This window comes from Typopeltis vanoorti, chromosome 21 (assembly GCF_054136105.1).
Source record: "Typopeltis vanoorti isolate ZY-2024b chromosome 21, IOZ_Tvanoo_1.0, whole genome shotgun sequence".
NCBI classification, from domain to species: Eukaryota; Metazoa; Arthropoda; class Arachnida; order Uropygi; family Thelyphonidae; genus Typopeltis; species Typopeltis vanoorti.
The window spans coordinates 80,873,125-80,896,035 of NC_143569.1; the positions used below are offsets into that span (position 1 = coordinate 80,873,125).

At 36.7% G+C, this 22,911-nt stretch overlaps 1 protein-coding gene across 2 annotated transcripts in view; it reads right to left on the reverse strand.

Annotated features, from left to right (window-relative positions):
* LOC150095038 (uncharacterized) overlaps positions 1-20,048 on the reverse strand; it is a 68,790-nt gene extending 48,742 nt beyond the window's left edge. For both annotated transcript variants that reach the window (XM_090411379.1, XM_090411377.1), the window contains exons 1-2: positions 19,554-20,048; positions 4,650-4,805 (exon numbers count right to left, since the gene is read on the reverse strand). In XM_090411379.1, coding sequence (XP_090267505.1) covers positions 4,650-4,805; positions 19,554-19,736 — 339 coding nt within the window. In that variant the 5' untranslated portion in view covers positions 19,737-20,048. The remainder of the gene's footprint in view (positions 1-4,649; positions 4,806-19,553) is intronic.
* Positions 20,049-22,911: the final 2,863 nt, after the last annotated feature.

Consider the following 22,911-nt stretch of genomic DNA (forward strand, 5'->3'; position numbering starts at 1 on the left):
CAGTTACAAAGGGAGCAGGATAAGTAGAAAAAAGAGTAAAAAGGATAGCGTTTTAAGTACCTGTCCCAATAATATGATGTTATGGAGGACCTGGAAACACATGATTATTGTGAAAATTCAATATTATGCAATACATTTTATGCTACATCTGAACTCTTACCAATGGAAACTAATAATGTATCATCCAAGCAGTCACCTATGATTCATGACATGTACCATAATGTAAATTACCACTATGCACAATTGTATGATTAAGGGATAAGTACCAATCATATAGTAAGAAAAAAGAAGGAGAACACAAGAATATGAGACAACATAAAGGCACGCAGGAGGAAGGACATATGAAATAATGAACTGAACCCATCATGTCAAAAAAAAAAAAGTTGTATATTTGTAAGGACAACAGAAAGCCATCAAACAATTCACAAAACAGTTGTCGGCTGTTGAGCCTGAGAAGCTATGGAGAAGGTTTCAAGTTCCAACAAAAAGACCAGCATTCTTGAAGTAGAAGGAAGCATCATCAGCTTATCTGAAATTAAAGATTTCCAAAGAGCTGTTTGAACCTAAGTGGGTACTTCTACTTAGGTTCAAACAAGAAGAAGAGACTTCCTTACTCCTTTACACTTGGTGGTTCAATTAGAAATATTAATGTGCTTATGTGTTAATTATTTTGATAATCTGGCTTAAACAATTAAGGACTCGAGGCTAAAAAGTAAATGTTTGATGTCTAAAGCTACTGGTAAGGTGAGATTTGACTCCTGCTTAAAAATTAAATGAGCGACTTGGCTGACTTAATGAGCTTGCATATGCTAATTAAGTTGATGGGTGTAAGAGACTAAGTTGTTTATTAACCTTCTACAGCATGTATTGATTAGTGTCATTTTGTTCATATTAAATTGTTGTTAACTAACTGTCATTCCTGAAGTCTGACAATCACCTAACCATTTGGTATTTAATTAAGAGATAATCTCATCATATAATTAGGGAACCAATTTGTTTCCACCATTCAGAACACACTGAGTTTGCAAACCACCTGAAATACTCACTGTAATATAGATGGTGCAGTCGACAGAATTATATTTAAATTAGCAAACAGTCAGGATTGAGCTGTGACACAAAACTTATTTAGACTTGAGAATTGACTAAGTATAAAAAAAGATGGCCACCACCAATGTTAATTCCTGAAATCAAACTGAATGTACAGATAAGGAGTTGATAAAATTAGTTAATCCAATTTTTATAATTCCCACACATACTGGTGAGGAAAATGATTCAGTGGAATTATTTTTCAAATGAGGGAGAAGGGTTAGACATTTTAGAAAACAGACTAATACTCAATTATTGTTGAATGTTCAAAATTTCGAGGAAGGGCAAAAAGCTTCTTTCATAACTCTCCACTGCTGAAGAATACAAATGATTATAATATCTTTAAGAGATTGCTAAGTGTCCAATACTCTAAGTAGGTGAGGTCAGCCCATCATATCAAAGATACAGCAGTGTACTCAAGGAAATAAAGCATCCATCCTTGAATGTTGTAACTACTCAATATTTCTAATTTATTAAGAATATTAAATACAGCATTATTTCAGAGCTGAATGTAGAAACTATGAAAGTTTCATATGAAATTTGACCAGAGAGCTTATGGGAATACATTTGCCAGTATTACAAGTTGCCCTAGCGCAGACTTTATAGAAGACATGATCGCTTGCCCAAGTGTCCACCAACTGAGAGTTCACTTACGAAAAATACACCTCTCTGACACTTCGAGTTCCTTAGTACTGAATGAGAGTTTTAGCTCTCTAAAGATTTCTGTCTGGTCTCTGAGGAGAACCAACTAGTTTGAACAGCTGTCAGGCCAGTGAAACCTTATCAAAATGGACCAATAGAAGGTGAATATATGGACGCTTGGGCAAGCGATCATGTCTTCTATAAGGTCCATGCTAGGGCAACTTGTAAATGCCGGCAAGTGTATTCCCATAAGCTCTCTGGTCAAATTTCATACAAAACTTTCATAGTTTCTACATTCAGCTTTGAAATAATGCTGGATTTAATATCTACTTGATTTATATAATTTTGCATCGCCGAACTGAAGTCTTTTGGCTCTTTATTTTAGTAAATCATTAAGAATATTTCCTGGAGAAAAGTCTTTACTTGACAGGATGATATTCCATCAATTCAGATATAAACTAAAAGACTACTTGCAAAAGCAGCTTATAACAAGCATGTAATTGAACTCTGTGTTGCAGTGAAAAGGAAACCAGATTAATGGATATCTTTCAATGTATACCAACTAAGAAAGTTTGTACAGTATTTAGATTCATGTATGTCTAAAAAGTGTTAAGAATTCGAAAGAAATGAATCCCCAAACTAAAGAAATTTAGTTTCGGGATTCATTTACATGAACCCCAAAACAATCGAAGAGCTTAATAATTGAAGATGCTCATTAATAGCAACAAACAATTTTGAAGAATTGGGATTTGCTTTATAAGATGATTTCTGAACTGTCTTTAGCCCAGTCAACCAGTAATGTGTGACATATGAGAAAACTAATCCTGATAATAGGAAATCACAGAAGTATGCCCACTGTGGAAAAATCGGTCATCACATAAGATTACTAATATAGAACTTTCCTTCCACATTAGAAAGAAATTCTCAGACATTCCTCTAAGAAGGAATTTATGTAAAGATGATCCAGGTAAATAGAGATATATTAGATTATGTAGCTGATATTAACAACTTCTTAAAGAAAAGGAATTTTAAGAATTTCACTCAAGTTAATATCTTTGTCAATAAAGACGATTCTCAGTTGACTAAATAAGAATATAAAAAAAAAAAAAGATACTCTGTGTAAAATACTCTTGGACATAGGTGCTCATATCTTCTTAATCACTTGGAATTCTTTTTTTAAGAGTTGCAAAATTTAAAGAAATGTTTGACTCGCAGATGTGTTCCACAAAGCTTATAAATGTCTATATTTCTATTCCTTGATTTCTTAAGGTAGTCACCAGTTGCTAGTATTGCCTACTATTGCTGATACATTACAGTGCAAGTTATTTTATGATCAGAATTTTTTCAAAAATATGGTTTTGTTTATGATTATGCAAATCACTATAACTTTGTGGTTTCTATGTTCTTGAGAAAGCCTCACTCTCAGTAATTTCTACTAATGGATTAGTCATTTTAACTGAGCTGAAGAGAGTCAAGTTTTTGAAGTTTGAAGAAAAGATTCACTGATTCAACAACTGACTTAGAATGTTTGAAAATCCTGAGAAACCAAAAAAAAAAAAAAAAAAAAAAAAAGCATCAGTTAATATGCAGAACCTAACTCAAATATTTCTTTAGGTTATTTTCAGAAAGCATTATCCCAATGACATTTATTTCATGTGGTCCCCCCCCCCCTTCCTCAACCGTCCTTTAGGACTGGTTGAGCCCTCCTAATGAGGGATACTTCTGTATGAGACCAGCTAACTCACCTTTAATAGAAAGAGACCAGATAACAACATACATTAATCAAATAGACATTCATTACACAACTGATACTCCTGTTTATGTTAAATAGTTCAAATTCTTCAGAAGTACATGGATAGATTCCAGAAATTCCCGCCTCATTATGAAAATGCATGCATCACTGAGAAGTCAACTCCTAACTGGAACAATATTTTCTTGTCATTCAAAATCCAAATGGAAATTGGAGATTTGCTTTAGATTGAAGAGCAGTAAATCAAGTTTAAAACTACTGACTTACCTTTGTGTAAGATGAAAAAAAAAAAAGACATGACCAAAATGAGAGAATGCAATATTACACAACAAATTTTATGCTCCACCTGAATTCTTACAAATGTAAAAAACAGTAACAATTTCTAATCAATGATGACTTGCGGCATCATGCAAATAGTTATAATGTCATACACGCACAATCATGTGATTAAAGAATATAAGTAATAACTAGATGGTGAGGAAAGGAGAGCTGGACACAAGAATATGAGACACAACACAACACAGACACAAGAAAGAATGATGGAGCAACTCGCTGTGTTGAAAAGAAACTTGTCAGTAGACCTGTGAGGATGAGAGAAAATTAGTCTTCTTGTTGGAACTTGAAAGTTCCAACAAGAAGACTAATTTTCTTTGAGATAGAAGGAAGCATTGCTAGCGTATCTGAAATCAGTGTTCTAAAGGACTGTTTACCTAAGTGGATACTTTCACTAAGAATCCCCCCCCCTTTACAATTTATGGTTTGGTAAGAACTCTTAATGTGCTTATGTGTCTTAAGTTTTTTTTCTGCCCAGGAAAGGTTGTAAACCTATAGTACTGAGGGTGGGATAAGGCTTTTTGTAATTTATTTTTTGCATTTTTTTTTTTTTATCTGGTCTGTAACCCTGCTCCAGAGATTAAACATGGAACTTTTTTTTAGAAGCCACTTCAATCCTCCAATAAGCAAGGCAGTGTTCTCAAACTGGATGATTAAATTCTTGAAACCAGGACAGCTAAATACTGCTTAAAATTTAAACAAGCAACTTTGTTGATTTAATGTACTTGCATGAGGAAAAAGTAACAAGAACACTTGCTTTGCAAAACCGAAAGTGATTACAGATCAAATTAGAGAATAATTTAGCCTCGCTATATTTTGCACACCCATTTGTACTTACTTTAATATCAGCATCTGAGACCCCATAATCCAGGTTTGAAATAACTAATTTTGCTCCTCTTCCTATTGATATGGCACTGGTATTTCTACCTCCTCTTCCCCTTCCACGTCTTCCAGTTCCACTTGATGAGATATTTCTTTGCCGACGGAAAAAGTTCTGAAATACAATTTTCTTACTAAATACAAATAATGCTATATCTCAAAATTCAAGTTTAACAAGAATTCATTAAATCTTAAAGTAGTTAACTACAGCAAATATGAGCAGCTGAAGGTCTTTTAGTCTAAAATGTCCATTATTCTTATATCTACTATTGATAACTACAGCAAAAATAGTGACATGGTTGAAGATAGATGATTTCATACAGATCCCTTTATACGAAAGTATTAAATGCAATTTTATCAACAATATCCATATTCTCCTAACTACATGGATATAGAAGCATCACTACACAATTTGCACCAACAGTTTATAATTCTAAACAAAGTAATATAGTAGTGCATAAATAAGTAAAATAGACTACAGGGATCTGTCTGCTTTGACCTGGTAGCCCAACCATTGGCACGTGCTCATTCTGGAGACTTGAAGCCCTTAGTCTTGATTTCTTTTCCAAAAAAAAAAGGCGCCTGTAGTACCTTTGCCCTCTCTCTCTCTCTCTCTCAAATGGCCTTCATCAGAATTTTTTTTTTTAATCATCATGCCTGTATGAGAGGTCACAAAGTTACAGTAAATAAATGCTGTGTGTGCATGCATGCTGGGGGTCAAGAGCTAGAAGTTGTGGTTCTTGGAAAATACTTCATAGGGAAAGTTGGTATAACAATTACATACAATTGGCCATGTTTGAGTGCAAAAGACAATGCATCACAATATTTTATTATTATCAAATCAATGAGCATCTTCAGGAATTCCAAAGACTCATTGTAGGAGGCCCAAAAATTATTATTGACAATACCTATCATATAATAAAATTAGTTTAATCCTTTATCCAAGTGTGAGCAAACAAAGTTTGCACCTGAAAGTATCTTCAGGACTGGGGTAAGGTGGTACAACACCAGGGAAACTCGTTGCAAAGGTGGAGCAAGCTACCAACACACCTATCTCAGTATCTCCTATAATGCAAAACACATCTCCTTGCGGATATGGACTGAGATAGGAGTGTTGGTAGCTTGCTCCACCTTTGCAATGAGTTGCCCTAGTGTTGTACCACCTTACCCCTGTCCTGATGATACTTTCAGGTGCAAACTTTGTTTGCTCACACTTGGATAAAGGATTAAACTAATTTTATTATACTCTAACCAAGTGAAAAATAAACTTTCAACATCTTTCCCTAAATCCAGAGTAATTTATTAAAAAAGGGTGGCACACCATCTGGCAACTCCTATAGGTAGAGATGACCTGCTAATGCTTCTGCCTGATATCTCCACTTGGGCCTGGCTCCCACTGAAGAGACCTCTGGTAAAATAATAAACTAGGTAATAAAAAACGCTAAAAATAACTAGGTTTCCTCTAGAATACCTAGAGAATGAACCTGAAGTCAAGAAATTCTTCAGTCAATGGGGGAAATCCATGAGATTAAAGCACTTGAGCACGCCGACTATAAGGGATGGAAAACAGGAGACGTTGAAATCCTGATTGACATGAAAAAAGAAGTCCCCAATTTTGTTTTTTTGGGGGGAACGAGGGTAATGGTGAACTACCCAGGTGTGAAAAAAAGGTGCTTTAGATGCAATTCGGAGGAACACCTTGGGGCAGATTGCCATCGAATACAATGCAGAAATTGCAAATCGTCAAAGCATAAAATGGAAAGCTGTACAGAACCCTGTATTAAGTGTGGGGCTCTGACCCACAAATTGGACACATGTCCGAACAAGACACACTCAGAAGCAATAGGAGGGACCATAACACCGATTAGGGCAACGCCCATCGGGAACCCTGAGAAAATATCAAGGAGCGATTTTCCGGAGCTCGGCCAGCAGGCTGAAAAGGAAGCAGCAACGGAAACGAAAACCCCAAAGATACCCAAGGCAAGTCGCCACACACAGAACATCACCAGCATCAATGTGGCAAACCATGAAGCTTGCAGGAAAGAGGAAGGTCACACCCAGCGCCCCAACAAAGCGCGCAAGAGAAACGGAATCACAGGAAAAGAAAAAAGCGAAACAAAGCAGCATGATGTCATCGGAGGACGAAACAGAGTACACAGAGACCACAGGTCAACGTCGAATAATAGGCGAAAAGCCCCTCAACAATGACGTTACAATGTTAGAGAGCCTACCCCCAGTAATGGATCAAGTGGCACAACCCCAAGTCCACGAAATGGACTCTGACGAAGACAGGGACTCTACAGACAGGCTCGTCATTGTCTCGGATGCTCAAAGTGCAACCAGCTCCGACGAGGAACCAGAACCGGCTTTCATAAAACAAACACCAGATAACGCCCCCCCCTCATTCTAACACCACCATGGAAGTTAAAATCGCAACTTTAAACACTAATGGACTACGCAACCCCTTTGCGCAAAGCGCTGTCTGGAGGCTAATGTTAACACACAAAATTAATATCCTCCTGATACAAGAAACCCATTTCTATAAGCATTGGGACGTGGAGAACTTCTCAAGAAGCTATCCGGTCACCAGCTACTGGTGCTTCGGGGACGCTCACTCGCGAGGGGTGGGGATACTAATTCGCCCCCCAATCGCGGGGGGGTTCTTCAACGTCCAAAAAGACGCCGCAGGACGCCTAGTAACGGTGGACTGGAAGTACGGTGGGCGTACCATCCAACTTGCTGCAGTTTACGCCCCGAACAATCCATACCACAGAAGTGGTTTCTTCTCTGCCCTTGAAAACTATCTCCTGGGAGTAGAACACCTAATAGTTGCAGGAGACTGGAACTGTGTGGAAGACACACGTCTAGACAAAGTAGGCGGGAACGCAAACAACGGAACTGGCGGCATTGCCGCTTTAAATCGATGCTGTATAAATTTTGACCTCGTCGATATCTGGAGGCGGAATAACCCCGCCAAAGTAGAAACTACGTGGGGCCGCGGCCAGATATCGACAAGACTAGACAGGGTGTACGTGTCCCAAAACCTGGAACAATATGTTCAGAGGATACGTCACACCGCAGTGCATAACTTGACAACCGACCACAAGATGGTCATTCTAAAAATCACGCTCCCAGAGGTGATGGAAACAGCCAGAGGTCCTTGGAGGCTCCCTCCCACCTTCCCCAGTCTTTTCAGCGACCAGCTACAGAACCTCTGTGACAGATGGACAAACACCAACTGGGACTGGGAAAACTGGCTGACCTTCAAGAGGCAGGCTAGGGAACTGTTCCAAAAATGTGGACGCGAAAGGGCCTACCAAAAACGCAAACGGCTGAGGGATCTCTACAGGGAACTCGGCTGGTACCGGACAAACGAACGGAGCGGAGTTCCCTGCGGAGATCTCATCAGACAAGTAGAAATAGAACTGCAGCAAGAGCGGCAGAGTAGAGTCGAGGACCTCGACTTTCGAACGAGACTCTATCTCAGACATTTGGAAACACCTTCCGCCGCATTCTACAACCAACAACGGGTGGCGGCTAATGATGAGAAAACGATTCACCAGATCGAGGAGAAGGGCCAGATTTTACGCTCAACCCACGAAATACTCCGTCACTTTCATCAGCAGTATATCGGTATCTTCTCTGACCGGCAGGGCACGGATGACTTCAGTGAGTGGGACGCAACACGTTTTCCCGATCATCTTAGTGCCCTGCAGGACAGGCCGATAACTGCAGCCGAATTAAAGGCCACGTGCAGAATGATGAAAACAAAGAAGACCCCAGGGCCAGACGGACTGGGGATAGAATTCTATAGATCTATCTGGGAATTTGCATTGGCAGCGTTAATAAACATCTTTAACGAATTCCTCACTTCGGGAAACATCCCCGAGGAATTCGTTAAGAGCCACACCATCTTTATCCCCAAGAAAGACCGAGATCGGACTTTGTCGAACAACTGGCGTCCAATCTCCCTAACCAACGTAGACTACAAGATTTTTGCAAAAATTATCTGTACGCGCCTTAAGGGCGGTATCGAAAAAATAATAACAAGCTCACAGGTCTACGGGATCCCTGGTAGATCTATGGAATTCAATCTCTTTTTGTTAAGAGACTTGATCAAACTGGCCAAAGAGAAAAAATATCCTCTGGCACTTCTCTCCACCGACCTGGAGAAAGCGTTTGACAGCGTCAACCACAGGTACTTGCAGAACATCCTACAAAAAACAGGCGTGGGCTCGAAACTTCGGCGTACAATTAAAAACATGTATGCGGAAGCCACGACCCAACTATCTATTAATGGGTTTCTAACAGAACCAATCCGCATAAATAGAGGGGTTAGGCAAGGCTGCCCGCTAAGCCCCCTCCTCTTCTCCCTAGTATTAGAACCCCTAATCAAAAGAATTGATAACACCCCCGCAATTAACGGTATTCCACTGCCCCAAGGCTCCAGACAATGCAAAATAGTGGCATATGCAGACGATGTAGTGGCTACACTCAGAGACTCTGAGTCCATCTATATCTATCTGCACACGCTGCAAAAATTCAGCATAGTCAGTGGTCTTCGCGTTAACGCACAAAAAACCAAAATCAAAAGTTTCGGAAATTTCCATAGCACTGGACTTCCCTACGGTTTAACGCTACAGACACAGCCTCTAACTATACTAGGCGTGCCCTTTTCAGACACCCTAGCACTACCAATCCAAAAATTGCAGGAGACAAGCAGGGAAAGGATAAGGCTGTTCAAACCAACCTTCTTCTCCTTTTATGGCAGAGCGACAGTAATAAAAACAATCGTCACCCCAATGCTGATGCACACTGTCAATATCACAGGCATCACACTGGCACAAGAAAATAAATTAACCAAAGAACTCCTGGATTTCTTCTGGAATGGGAGAAAACGCGAAGTAAAGAAAGAATACCTACAACTCAAACAGGAAGAAGGGGGTTATGCTCTGCCCGATCACAGAAGCTTGCTACAAGCAAACACGTTCAAAACCGTACGGAAGGCCTTAAACTCCAACCACATTTCTGGCCTACTAATTAGATATTTTATAGGACTTTTCCTCCCCCTCTTTGGGATCACGGACTATGCTGGACCCCGCGCAAGGGGGGGTGCCCAAGTGGTACCGTACAGTAGTGAAATCGATCACAACACTCAGAGACAGAGGAATAGCAATCCTCACTCACAAACCCAAAGCAGTATACTGGGATTTCTTCCAACTTTCCAGGCGTGATACACCCAATCTTAGTACAAACAATGAAATTCTCTTCAGAAACATCAAAAATAGCTGGGGACAGCCTTTTCATCGGGATTAGCCTGGAGAATAGCCTACGGGCGGCTCCCGGTGAAACTGGTGAAATCCCAGCATGTACCTAACCCGTGCGACCCATTCTGCGATGTCTGCCGGGACGTGGAAACGGTGGACCACTTCTTTTATTTTTGCCCACCAGCCCAACGCATCTGGCGGAGACTCAGCATAGCATTGGGAATCCCCATGCTGACAGTAGAAGAGGTCGTACGACTACAATTCCCGCCACCAGTCCAAAAAACCCAAAAGTTCACTATCTTCCTAATCAATGTACTAAAATATCACATCTGGAAAGTACGGAAAAAATCCCAGGTACGAGACGCAAATTTAATGTATGCAAGAATAAGAAAAGGTTTCTTTTTCTACTTACCCAAATTTCTTGCACAAGAAAGGCACTTACTAGGAGACTTTAAATTTGTGAATCAATACTGCAAACCACCGACAATATGCTTTCTTATACAGGGACGCATCAGGCCCTGTATATCTCTTTAGAACCCAAAAAAACCCACCACCACCCCCCCACCCCAGGAAAAAGATTAACCACTCTGTCTCCCCTAGCCACAAAGCTTTCGCTGGCACGGTTTCTTTACTCCAAACAAGGGGGGGAGAGATGAGAACCCGGGCGGTGCAGCTCCTCGTGAGCGGCATCTCCCGGGCCAGTCTCTTCCCCATTCTAAGTCCCAGTGGTACCAGGTATACAAGTTCCTCAAAAAGTTCCTATTCACTCCTACTTACCGGACCTTAAGTCCTGTTATTTTAGATTTAAAATAAATATTTAAATAAGTACTATTATTTACATCTTGTCTTAAAAAAAAAAAAAAAAAAAAAAAAAAAAAAAAAAAAAAAAAAAATTACCTGGAATAAAAATAAGGATATTATATCTAGTAACATAAAAAGAACCTCCATTAACACTGGAGTAAATCATTACTTTAGATAAAATAATATGTGAACTATAGACAAAAGTCTATCTTTAACCTTTTTTCTGAACAGATAAATTGAGTTATATGTTACAGACCAATTAGCCATTAAGGCTAAACAGGTTGACTGAGGCCTCTTTTTACCTCCTACTATCCTACTCTATCTTATATCATACTCCTCTTTTACTGTCTGCTGATCCTCAGCATGCTTTATTCTCCAAAGGCCAATGATGAGAGACATGAACTCCCATTCTACCTCTGGTATACCAAAAGTCCTTTTTAGGACTTCCAGGGTAACAAATTGCAATGCTGAACCAATGAAGTTTAACTGAGGTTCAGCTGTTGCTGTTATCCTGGTAATGAGTTCGCTCTCTTAGGGGTTTTGCCTTAAGGGAGCAATTTGAGTCTCCGGGGAAAGTGTTCTCCGGCACGGCCCACTGAGGGGTTCTGGCCGGTGAATTATTTTCTTCGGAATGAGCGGTTCTGCTCGGTGGTCGAGTTTCACTGAGTGGAACCAACGCGGAGATTTAGACGGTCTTTCGCCCACGAATGAGTGGCCTAGAGATCATCTGATTTTTTGAGATTTTACCCTTTACTTAAACAACAGGTCGAAACTAGTCTGGGTAGTGGCCCTTCCCTTAATGCATAACATTAGACATATCCGCAAGGAGATGTGTTTTGCATTATAGGAGATACTGAGATAGGAGTGTTGGTAGCTTGCTCCACCTTTGCAATGAGTTGCCCTGGTGTTGTACCACCTTACCCCAGTCCTGAAGATACTTTCAGGCGCAAACTTTGTTTGCTCACACTTGGATAAAGGATTAAACTAATTTTATTATACTCTAACCAAGTGAAAAATAAACTTTCAATACCTATCATACCTCTCCTTGATGACTTAAATTTTTATGCATCAATTCTATAAAATCCCTTTAAGTTATGTTTCTATATTCCCTCTTTTCCATCAATCAACCAATTTTAGTAATCTATAAATCCTCATAGGGATCATCCTGCAGACCTGTCGCCATCTTGGTCAATTGCCTCCAGATCTTTTCTATCCCTTTCCCATCATCAAGAAACCCAGGAAATCATACACAGCAGTCTAGATGTTGACATATGAAAGTCTTATAAAAGAGTGTTTTCTTTATTTACCAAGTGCTCTTACAAACTATTTTACCCATCTCTGCAATTTTCCCTCTGAACTTCAACTCCCTAACTACCATCAATCCAAAATCCCTAATCTGACTTTGCCACATTAAAGTGGCAACCATTATCCTTTAGACACAATATCATCATTCTACTTAAATCATCCTACAAGATCTCAATATATATTTATTAACTATTGCTTTATTGGTTTTATATCAACAACAAATAACTGGAAGATCATCTCCTATATCATTAACCATGTTGCCAGTTTCATATCCATTCCTGTTTCTTCAAATTTGATATCCTGTGAAATGTCTTTACAAAGTCCAGCAGTATCATCATGTAGTGTTTCCTTTATCTTTATCTACTTTATCTTCCTTTATCCTTCCTTTATAAAGGAAATTACTAACTTTCCTTTATATAGAAAGTTAGTAATTTCCTAAGACAAAGCCAACCCTTAAAAGCTGTATTGTCCCTCCCCAAAAAAGTACATATTCCTGTCCACCCAACCACTTCTAAATCATGCCTCTGATAATTTCTCCAATATCTTAACTACCATCCCTGAGATACTAAGCAGTCTATAACTGCTACCCTGTCTTAGAGACTCCTAAACTATTTTGTTCTCTTTTCACTCCCTTAGAACCTTGATGGAGTTGAGAGTTAAAGACCTTGGTCAAAGGCACTGCCAGTTCCATTGCACATGGACTGATATCCCTTCTTATTCCACATTCTAATTAAGATTCTGAAAATATCCTAAGCACCTCTTGTTCTACTTCTATTCTCATATGAGTCTGTCATCTCTCTCTCTCTCTCTCTGCAACATCTCTATATGGATGATACAAAGTGATCCCTCAGTAACTCAACTTTCTTCTGCTTCTGTCAACCCTCCCCCCCAATCAACATTCATTAAAATTATTCTACCATAATCACTTTTACTTTCCACATAGCAAAAGAATTCTTTGGGATTTCCTCTGACCTATTTAGCTATCCTTTCATAATCAGCTGCTTTACCATTATCACCCTTCTTGCCTGTTTTCTGTACACTGCTCATGAACCTGCACTCATTAGTAGGGTAGTGATCTAGCACAAAGGCAAAAAAATTTATCTACACTGGTTCATTTACCACCAATCACTAACATCCATGCCCACAGGATGATTTGAACCTGCAGTATGTTTGGTTGGGTAGTGGATATGTTAGCCACTCAGCCAACCAGGCCAGTATTTAGGGTTGAATGGCAAAAACATCAAATATGTGGCAGAGTTGTACTAAAAGTTTGAATGTAGATGTGTTGAATGTTTTGTTTTCAAAATATTCTACATTATTAGCCAAAAAACATAACAGGAAGAACCCATTGCAGTTCGATTTTTTCCAATTCCAATTTTCCATTCCATGGAGAATAATCTGCATGCACCATAAATCTGAATGATTCAATTATGTCAGGGGAGGGGGACTTTAATAAACAAGTATTACTATTAGTGGCACATTAAATAGTGAAAGTAATACGAAAACTAATCATGTTATCTGAATTTTTAAAGATGTAGTTCTTTAATACAGATGTGAAATGAATAGAATTTAAAAACATCAACTTAAAGAGGAGGTAACCGCTAACACAAATATACGAAACTTCTAAAATATAAAACTAGAATATATAAGTGTAGGTATACATATATTTTAATGGACTTTTGCCCATGAAAGGTTGCAAACTTACGGTACATTAGTAATGTGAGTGAGCTAAGGAATTTTATTTATTTTTGTTTTGTTTTTAGATAATCCAAAAACCTCACTATAGAGAAGACCAAACATGATACTTTTCACACCACTTCAAGCATCCAATAATGAAAGCATGGTCCATGGCCCAGGAGTTTCAACCCACACCATAATGGTTACAGAGCAAGTACACTAATTACCCATGCAACAATGCTGGCAATGTTTAATACAATGTTCAATACTAATCTTTAAACCCGTTCCGTAATGCATATTTTATAACCTTGTATATTTCAAAACACAATTCTTATTTCTCATAAATTACCCCCCCACACCCATTTACCTTTGATACTACATATATCTCCAAATTTGAATTCTTTCTAGGATAACTTTTAATCACAAATGTTTCTTGACATAAATGTATTTGAGTTTTATCTATATTTGAGTTTTACATCAGCAATTAGAACTGAAGGAGGTACAGGAAGATGTTTTAATGTTAAATCAGGTGTGAGACAAGAGTGTATATTATCTCCACTGTTATTCATCATCTATATGGATCACATTATGAAGGAAAGTGGTATTAAACTTGATATCAAAATTGGGTATGTTAATCTCAGCTCTTTACTTTATGTAGATGATGTTATACTCCTAAATAAATCCAGGATAAATAAGTCTACAGGATTCCCTGACCAAATTGAATAACTGCTGTAATAAATCCGGTATGAAAATCAGCAATAAAAAGATAAAGTAAATGAAAATAAGCAAAAACAGTGAAAACATCAACTGCATCCTGAATGGAGAATCTATAGACCAAATAAACTATTTCAGCTATTTAAGCACAATTTTTAGTGAAGGGGCAAATTATATATGGAAATAGAGAGCAGAATTATCAAAGCTGGTATGGTGGGAAGTCAAATGGATAAATTTATATGGATTAAGAGAAAAATTAGTCAAACACTAAACTAACTATATACAAAAATGTTCAAACCAATTTTAAAAAATAGATCTGAGAGCTGGATTAGAAATAAAACACCTGATCAAAGACTGAAGACCCCAGATGTGAAAGTTTTGAGAAAGATTAGGGAAGTGAATAGATGGTATCAATGGCAGTATCTTATTAAAAATTATAATATTAAGAAAGAACTTGTCATTGTTAGCACTCAGGAATGTGTTAGAAGAGCTAACATCAGATGGTACAAAACTTAAACAGAATGGGACAGGAATGTTAGTAAAACTGATGGAGAAAAAGACCTAGAGGAAGATCAAAATCTAATCTCTCATTGGTTAATTCTATGCTACTCCTTTTCAACAAATACTGAAAGAGAGCACAAAAGCTGCATACATTTTCTACAGATGTTACAATTGCTGTTCATCAGAATTTTCTTCATGCTGTTATAAATCCGTGAAATTGCAGATCATGTCAAATTATCCTTTTTTTGCAAACAGTGGAGCAACTACTGTTCATTCATTGTTGATTTTAAATACTTTCTTCATTCATTCATTCATTCTCTCTATTGCTATCTCTTGGAAAAACCAAAGCTTTTATCACTATCCCATATGCATTGCAAGGTTGCTACATTTACACAGTACAATGTATGGAGAAGTGGTTAAAAAGAAAGGGAAAAAAAACTTGATACATATGGTTTCCTGGGTCATAATATTTCTGTCAGTATATACATAATATATATACTTTTCATAACTACTCAGGAGCAGGGAGACTATATTATGGTCAGTGTGCTACTCCTTTGCAATTGATCATGAGATGTGGCTAATGACTTCCTACCCTCACATTTCTCCACTATACAACCTTATAGCAGTGTCTGTCAATGCATATACACAATGAATATGCCATCCACACACATGAAACTCCAAAAATTATATGTACAGCATATTACCTGAAGATGCATTATGTGTTACAATTTTCACTAACATGCTCAAAATATATGAATTCTGTATATATTAAACTTGAGTATATATCTATTTTGTGAGCCGACTGTAAATTAAGTAAGAAAAATACACCATTAATTAGACTATTGTAGTATATACAGAAATTATTATTTTTTGTTTATTATTATGTGACACCTTTATGGACTCACTGCAGAAATCTACACAACACAATCCACTGTCTACACTAATTTTCCATCACTACACATTCCACCATCTATAGACTATGCTACCTACTACCCACTAATAGTATTTTTGTCACAAAGCTAAGTTGAAATAATTGGCTCTGCAGATTAGGGCAACCTAAAAGAATTTTATCATTATGCTCCAAGAAAAAGAAAGAATGAATGAATATGGAAGAATAATTTTTACCGAATGTAGATAGTAACCTTAGGTCAGATGCAATTGTTCAAATAATAAGTGCTCACTTTATTAATATTTATCAATCTGTGTATATAACATAGCACACACTACTACTACTACACTGGTGAAGAGTAGAGGTGCGTGAGAACAAGGTTTTAGAGCTGTTCAATAACCTGGATAAGAATTTGGCAATATGGACAGATGAGATATCAGCACGTATGCTAAAGGAATGCTCAGTCCTTCAAATGTTTGTTTAATCTGAGTCTCAGCTCAGGAAATATTCTACAGGAGTGAAAAGAATGTATGATAAACCCATTGCACAATGGTGATGCAAACGCTGATGTGTCTGTTGACCTATTAGTATATATCTCTGAAATGGCTGTGAAGATTTTAGAGAAGCTAAGAACTTACATACAGAAATAGGTGAACAGACAAGCTTTACTTTGCAATGAACAGCATGGGTTTACCAAAGGGAGGTTATGTTTTAGTAATTTACTCTTATTTTATAATTTACAGCACAGCTGAGATGAATAAACGGATACCCTATGATATATCTGGTGTTTGCTAAGGCATTTGATACAATACCACATGAAAGGCTACAATGAAAATATGAAACTGAAATATAAATTACTGACTTGGATAAGTGATAGACACTAGTAGTGCACTCCAGCAATCAGTCCTTGAAGATCACTGTTGTTCAATTTATATATTAATGATATTCTATGGCATATTTATACTGTTGTGATTGTGACTGAATAAAATGATAAGGCTAAGGTTCATGGAATTAGTGAATAGGAATCTTATGTTCAAAGGTCAAATAGCAAAACTTGCAAATACAACTCAGAGGATAACTTGGAGAGGATAACATGACACTTGGAGGTGTCACGAATAATAATAATAATTGCAATGTTGAAACAAATATTAACATGTAAGTACAAGGAAGTCATTTTCCCTCTTTACAGGATCATGTTGCAACTGCACCTGGACTACTATGCACAGATTTAGTCTCCTGAATTCCAAGGAGTTAAAGAAGATAATGGGGATTATGAAATGTAGATATGGAAGGTGGGGGAGATGACTAAGAGGCATCCATGGAAGTTTTGTATGTAGTTAAGAAAGGGACAAGAGCTAGATATTTCTCTCACAAAGCAGTGAGCAAGTGGAAAAGTTTGCTCCTGGAAGTGGTGAGTCGCAACCTCGAGCGCACATCTAGTGTATGAGAGAGAAGATATGACAGATGATGTGGGTTTTCTCATTCTCCTTGACTTCTTGGAGGTCTCTGATAATATTATTATTACTTCAAATGAGTCAAAATGATATATAAACTAAATCTGTAGTATACAAAACAAAAATCAGTTTAGGTTCCACTGCAATATTTTTTATGATAATCCTAACCACAAACCTATAGCAAATTAGTACTGTGTATAGACTAAGAGATCCATAATCATGCTACAGACAACAAACATGGTACTTTTTCAAGCCACTTCTGGTCTCTAATAAACTAAACAAAACAAAAGGCCATGGTTTTGACTGAGACAATTTGATCCACAGCTCTGATTCTGAATGTGCTATATGAAAATTAGCTACCACCCAGAATGATATCACTATACGAGAATGCCTATGCAAGATGCACTTTTCATGATTTTCTAAAATCACATCCATAAACAGTTATGCCTTTTATTTATGATAAAAATAATTAAATATTTTATTATTACATCTGTTTGGAACACTGAAATTTTTACCATAACTTCTTCACAGCACTAATTTAGCTATCATAATCCCCACATTCCCATTTTCTTGATTTACACATAACTGCAGTTGGCTGACAGAGAGATATCTATGTTTCTATGTTTTCCTCCCAAAATCTTCATTTGTCAACACTCACAGATGTTCACAGAAGAGGATGAAGCCATTTCTCTTCTTGAAGATTGCTCAAAATTCACAAAAGGAATAGCCCTAAATTACAAAATAAAACTACATCGACATACTTGCTAAAATGCACACACATTTTTCTAACATCTCATTATTATTATTATTATTACCCAAGACCTCATGGAGTCAAAGACTCATCTGGAAGGTCCTTTTATCACACACACACCTCATCATAAACACACTCAAACTCCTTGCAGACACCACACTCTCAGGCAAGGCATTCCAATCATTTACAACTCTGCACGAAAAAAACCTACCTCTCACTCCCCTACTCATACCCTCTTTATACAGTTTCCAGGGATGACCTCTGGTTCTCCCCCAATTTCCCACTATTTTCTGTAAAACTTCTCCAGCATTGATCCTAAAACAATCCCTTACCAACTTGTAGGTCTCTATCATATCTCCCCTCTTCCTCCTGTCCACCAGACACTGAAATTACATCTTCTCAATCTTTCCTCATACTCGACATTCCAGAGGTCAGAAACTACCTTAGTCAGTCACCTCTGGACCCTCTTCAACATCTCTTCATCCTTCTGAAAACCAGGTGACCAAATCTGGGCACAATAGTCCATGTGTGGCCTAATCAAATCCTTATACAGTAGAACAAGTCTCCCTACTTCTACAAGTTAGTGTCCTCCACATCATTTCCAGAAGCTATGTGTCCCCTAAATTTCAGATCCTTATTCACTATCGCCAGCAGATCTCTTATTTCCTCCACCTCCAACAATATATCTTCACCAAGCATAAATTCTGCATCCCATCTTTGTTTTCCACATTTTAAAACCTTACATTTTGCAACATTGAACTCACATCCCCATTTCCAATGCCAATCACTCAATTTATTCAAGTCTTCTTGTAAGGCCAAAAAATCTCTACTTTTCATGGTTCATCCCAACTTTGCATCATCTGCAAACTGAATATCTCCATCCAGATCTTCACCAATATCATTAATACATAAATTAAATAAGTTATATTATAAATTAAATTATCTATTCAGTTAATATGTGCAGGTGCGTATTGTGAAGGATTTAAAAAAAAAAAAAAAGCAAGTATCTTTTGAGAAAAAATATGAAATTTTATGTTACTGTAATGGAAACTAACTAAATACTGGAGTTCTGATCTGATAAATATATACACGGTCTTATCCCTCCCCCCGACACACAAGAAATAGCATGATATGATATGAATACATGTTTGAATGTCCTACTTCAGACAGTCCAAAAAAAAAAAACGACCGTTACTGATGCTGTAGACGTTTATTTCATCCATAAAATTAAATATATATATAAAATAAAATTATATATATATAGGATAGCTGGCATTTTAATTTTTTTTTAAAACCTTAATCCTATATATATATATATATATATATATATATATATGGGATATTTTGATTGTTGCTGCTTTGCCAAATCATTATAGTGCAATTTTATGATTAGATGGATAAATGTAGTTTTTCAAATTTGAATGCCAGGATTTTTTTTAAAGATATAGTCATCAGAAAACAAGTTTTAAAGGATATACATGTAAATCTACTTTATATAACTTACCCTATTTAATGACTGAGATCGTTGAAGTCTAACCCCACCTCGACCCCTGAAAGAACTGGTGGAGAGAGAGGTCCGAGCACTTCGTCCTCTACCTCTCAGACGACCTCGACCTCTACCTAACCGAAATTTTCTTCTATCTTTTCTGATTATATCATCTAGGGAAAGGTCCGCTGTCTCTGCCATTTAGGATGATATTGTAAAGTTCACTATTTCACAAACACTAGCGGTTATAATTTTTATGCTGGATGTCTTGTTTTGTTTTGTTTTTTTATTATGATGATGATTTCTTTTGAAATATAGGCTTACCTTGTAAAAATTACTACTAGATCATTGAAATAGTTCGGATGCTAAAATAATACTATTACTAAAAGATAAAACAAATAAAAAAAATCTCAAACAAGGATAAGCAGGTTTCATATTTATGATGGAAAGTACATCATAAATAAATTAAGACGGCACCCATAATCATATATCATAACACAAAACACCGTTAAAATAAAAATACCGCTGGACGTCATTCGGCGCAAAGAGCGGTGGGTAGACAAAAGCACCTATAATAAGTGCTATCACAAACTTTTAACTTTAAATCAATAAATTAACTGAAATAATACTTCTTAGAAATTATAAAGGAAATTGCAAATTATAATATGTATTAGAAATTAAACCCATATAAAACCTCGCCATTATTTATAATAATGGGTTTAACATATTTTTCAGTCAATAACTTATCAGAAAGATATTATTAATAAAGATCACATTGAAGTCAAAATAATAATTCTTATTTTGATTTTGAGATTAAAAGTAATACGGAAATAAATAAAATAAATGCTTCTTCTTTTCATTTCATAAAAATAAAAAAAGAAAGAAAGAAAGGTATTTTTTAATTTAATTTTACTTTATTTTAAATGTATAGTAAAAGCAATCACTATAACTTACATATCATGTCCAATTATGATACTAATATATTAACAAGTATATCCCATGTTCTGTGGGCACTCATAGATACAGTCACTGGACTTTGCAGTGATTGTGTCGAGCTAAATTAATTCTCTAGTAACCAGTATGGCTAAGGCCCTTGGTTACACATAAATACATAAACTAACTTACTTTATCACTAAAATCACTAACTTAATTTAAGCATTTTATAAACTATGAAAACCATCCGAAATGTATTTTACTCTACTTGTATATATAAGAAAAATATTTTTATTAACTATAACAAAATAAATAGCCAAAAAAAATGTTAACCAACAGAAAATATGATAGTAATACTTGAATTGTATTGTATAATACTTGTATATTGAACTGTATAATATAAATTTTATGTATATGATGAGAATAATAATAAACTTCATCTTATCGATATTATATAAGTATTAGGTGCTCTTTTTTTTTTTTTTTAATTCGATAGGCAACAGACTCCCCTATTCACATCCCCTATTCCCTATACGGGAATAAAATGCGTCAGCTGATTATTTTATTTTATTTATTTATTTTTTTAAGCAACTGGCAGTTTTCACCATCACCCAGGTTGAATAAATTAGCACATTGTGATATATATTTATATGTAATCATGAGTATTGTTCTACAGCCGATTTCGTTAATAGATGAGAGTAAAATGCAAAAATAAAATAATTTTAGCACACACACAAAAAAAAAGATATAGTTTGTGCTTATCTACACGGGCCAGGTTGAACAATCTCTCATATCATAGTGGTGCTCTCTAGGCAAGGGGAACATGATCAATTTGCCTACCAAAAGAATTCAAATCAGAACAAAAAATGTTGTTAATTTTCTGGTCAATATGAATAAGAAAATTTATTACTATGTAAAGTATATGGGATGGGATGGAGAATCTGTGAATTATAATGCAATTTACAAATTTAGATGAATGTGGATACGAAAAATTAAAGATGAGTTGTTTCTCTAGTTTATTATTATTATATGAGCACGTCCATTGAGTCTGAAGACTCATCGCAGGAGACTCAACCTATCCACACAATCTATCATACCTCTCCTTGAATCCATTAACATACAAAGCACTGACAACTCACTCTAGCAACCCATTCCGTTCACCACTCTCCAAGCAAAAAATCTAGTCCTCACACCCCTACTGACCACACCTTTATTCAACTTCCAAAGATGATCCCTTGTTCTGGTCCCTCTAGCCAAGTGCAGAACACTTGGCTAGAGGGACCAGAACTGCATTAATCCTATAAAACCCTTTAAGCAACTTAAATATTTTTATCATATCTCCTCACACAAACCTTCAATCTATCCTGATATGGAACGTTCCACAGGCCACTCACCATCTTGTCACTTGCCTCTGACTCCTCGCTGCTGCTTCCTCATCTGCAAAAAACTCAGGAGACCAGACTTGAGCACAGTAATCCAAATGAGGCGTATCTAATAAAGAGGAATGACAACATCCTAATCTCGACTTGTTAATGTGTTCTTCAGTAGCCATGTAATCTTACGGGCTACTTTAGCAATACGTTCTCTAAACTTTAACCCTGTGTCTACCACCCCTCCCTAAATCTCAAGCTTAATCTACTTCCTGGATTACGATGCCATCAATGTGATATACGGCTTGTAATCTATTTATCCTAACTAAAATGCATAACCTAAGATCAATTTACTGAGGAAGTGACCAAAGAAAGGACTATAAAAAGTTTCCCTGATCAACAACACCAGATTTGAAATTGAAATACTCTTTCTTTGGGCTTCATTGTATGGATGTAGACGACACTTTCACGGGACTACACGAGCACCTTTTTCTTTCGCTTCTCCTACTCTGACACTAAATTGACACCCATTAAATTTTGCTATTACTGATATCCTATTTAAATTGTCCTGCAAACTCCCCACTTTCCCTTGATTAACTATTCCTCTACCTAATTTCGCATTATCAGCAAACAACAGGATATTTCCTTTCAGGTTGTTTCGTATCTCATTTGTGAACAAATTAAATAACAATGGTCACAGCACTGAACCTTGCAGCACCACCACCACTAGTCAGATGTTTTCGACTCTGTCTCAGCATATACCACTTTTTGATATCTGTCCAGCAGAACCATCTTATATTCCCTCAACAAATATGAATCTCTGTCTCGTAAGAGGATAATACTACAGTGATAATGATTCAACTTGCATTTCTGTAATGCTTAGATGAAGCAAATGGGGAAATGTAACACTCAATATCTTTAAACAATTGTTATTATTATTAAAAATCCTCTAACGAGGAAAAAAAAGCAAAGCTAATAATAATGGCAAATATCTGTTGAATTTCTGCTCAGGACATGGACTGGTTATTACTAACACCATGTTCCAACATAAAAATGTGCACAAATTCACATGG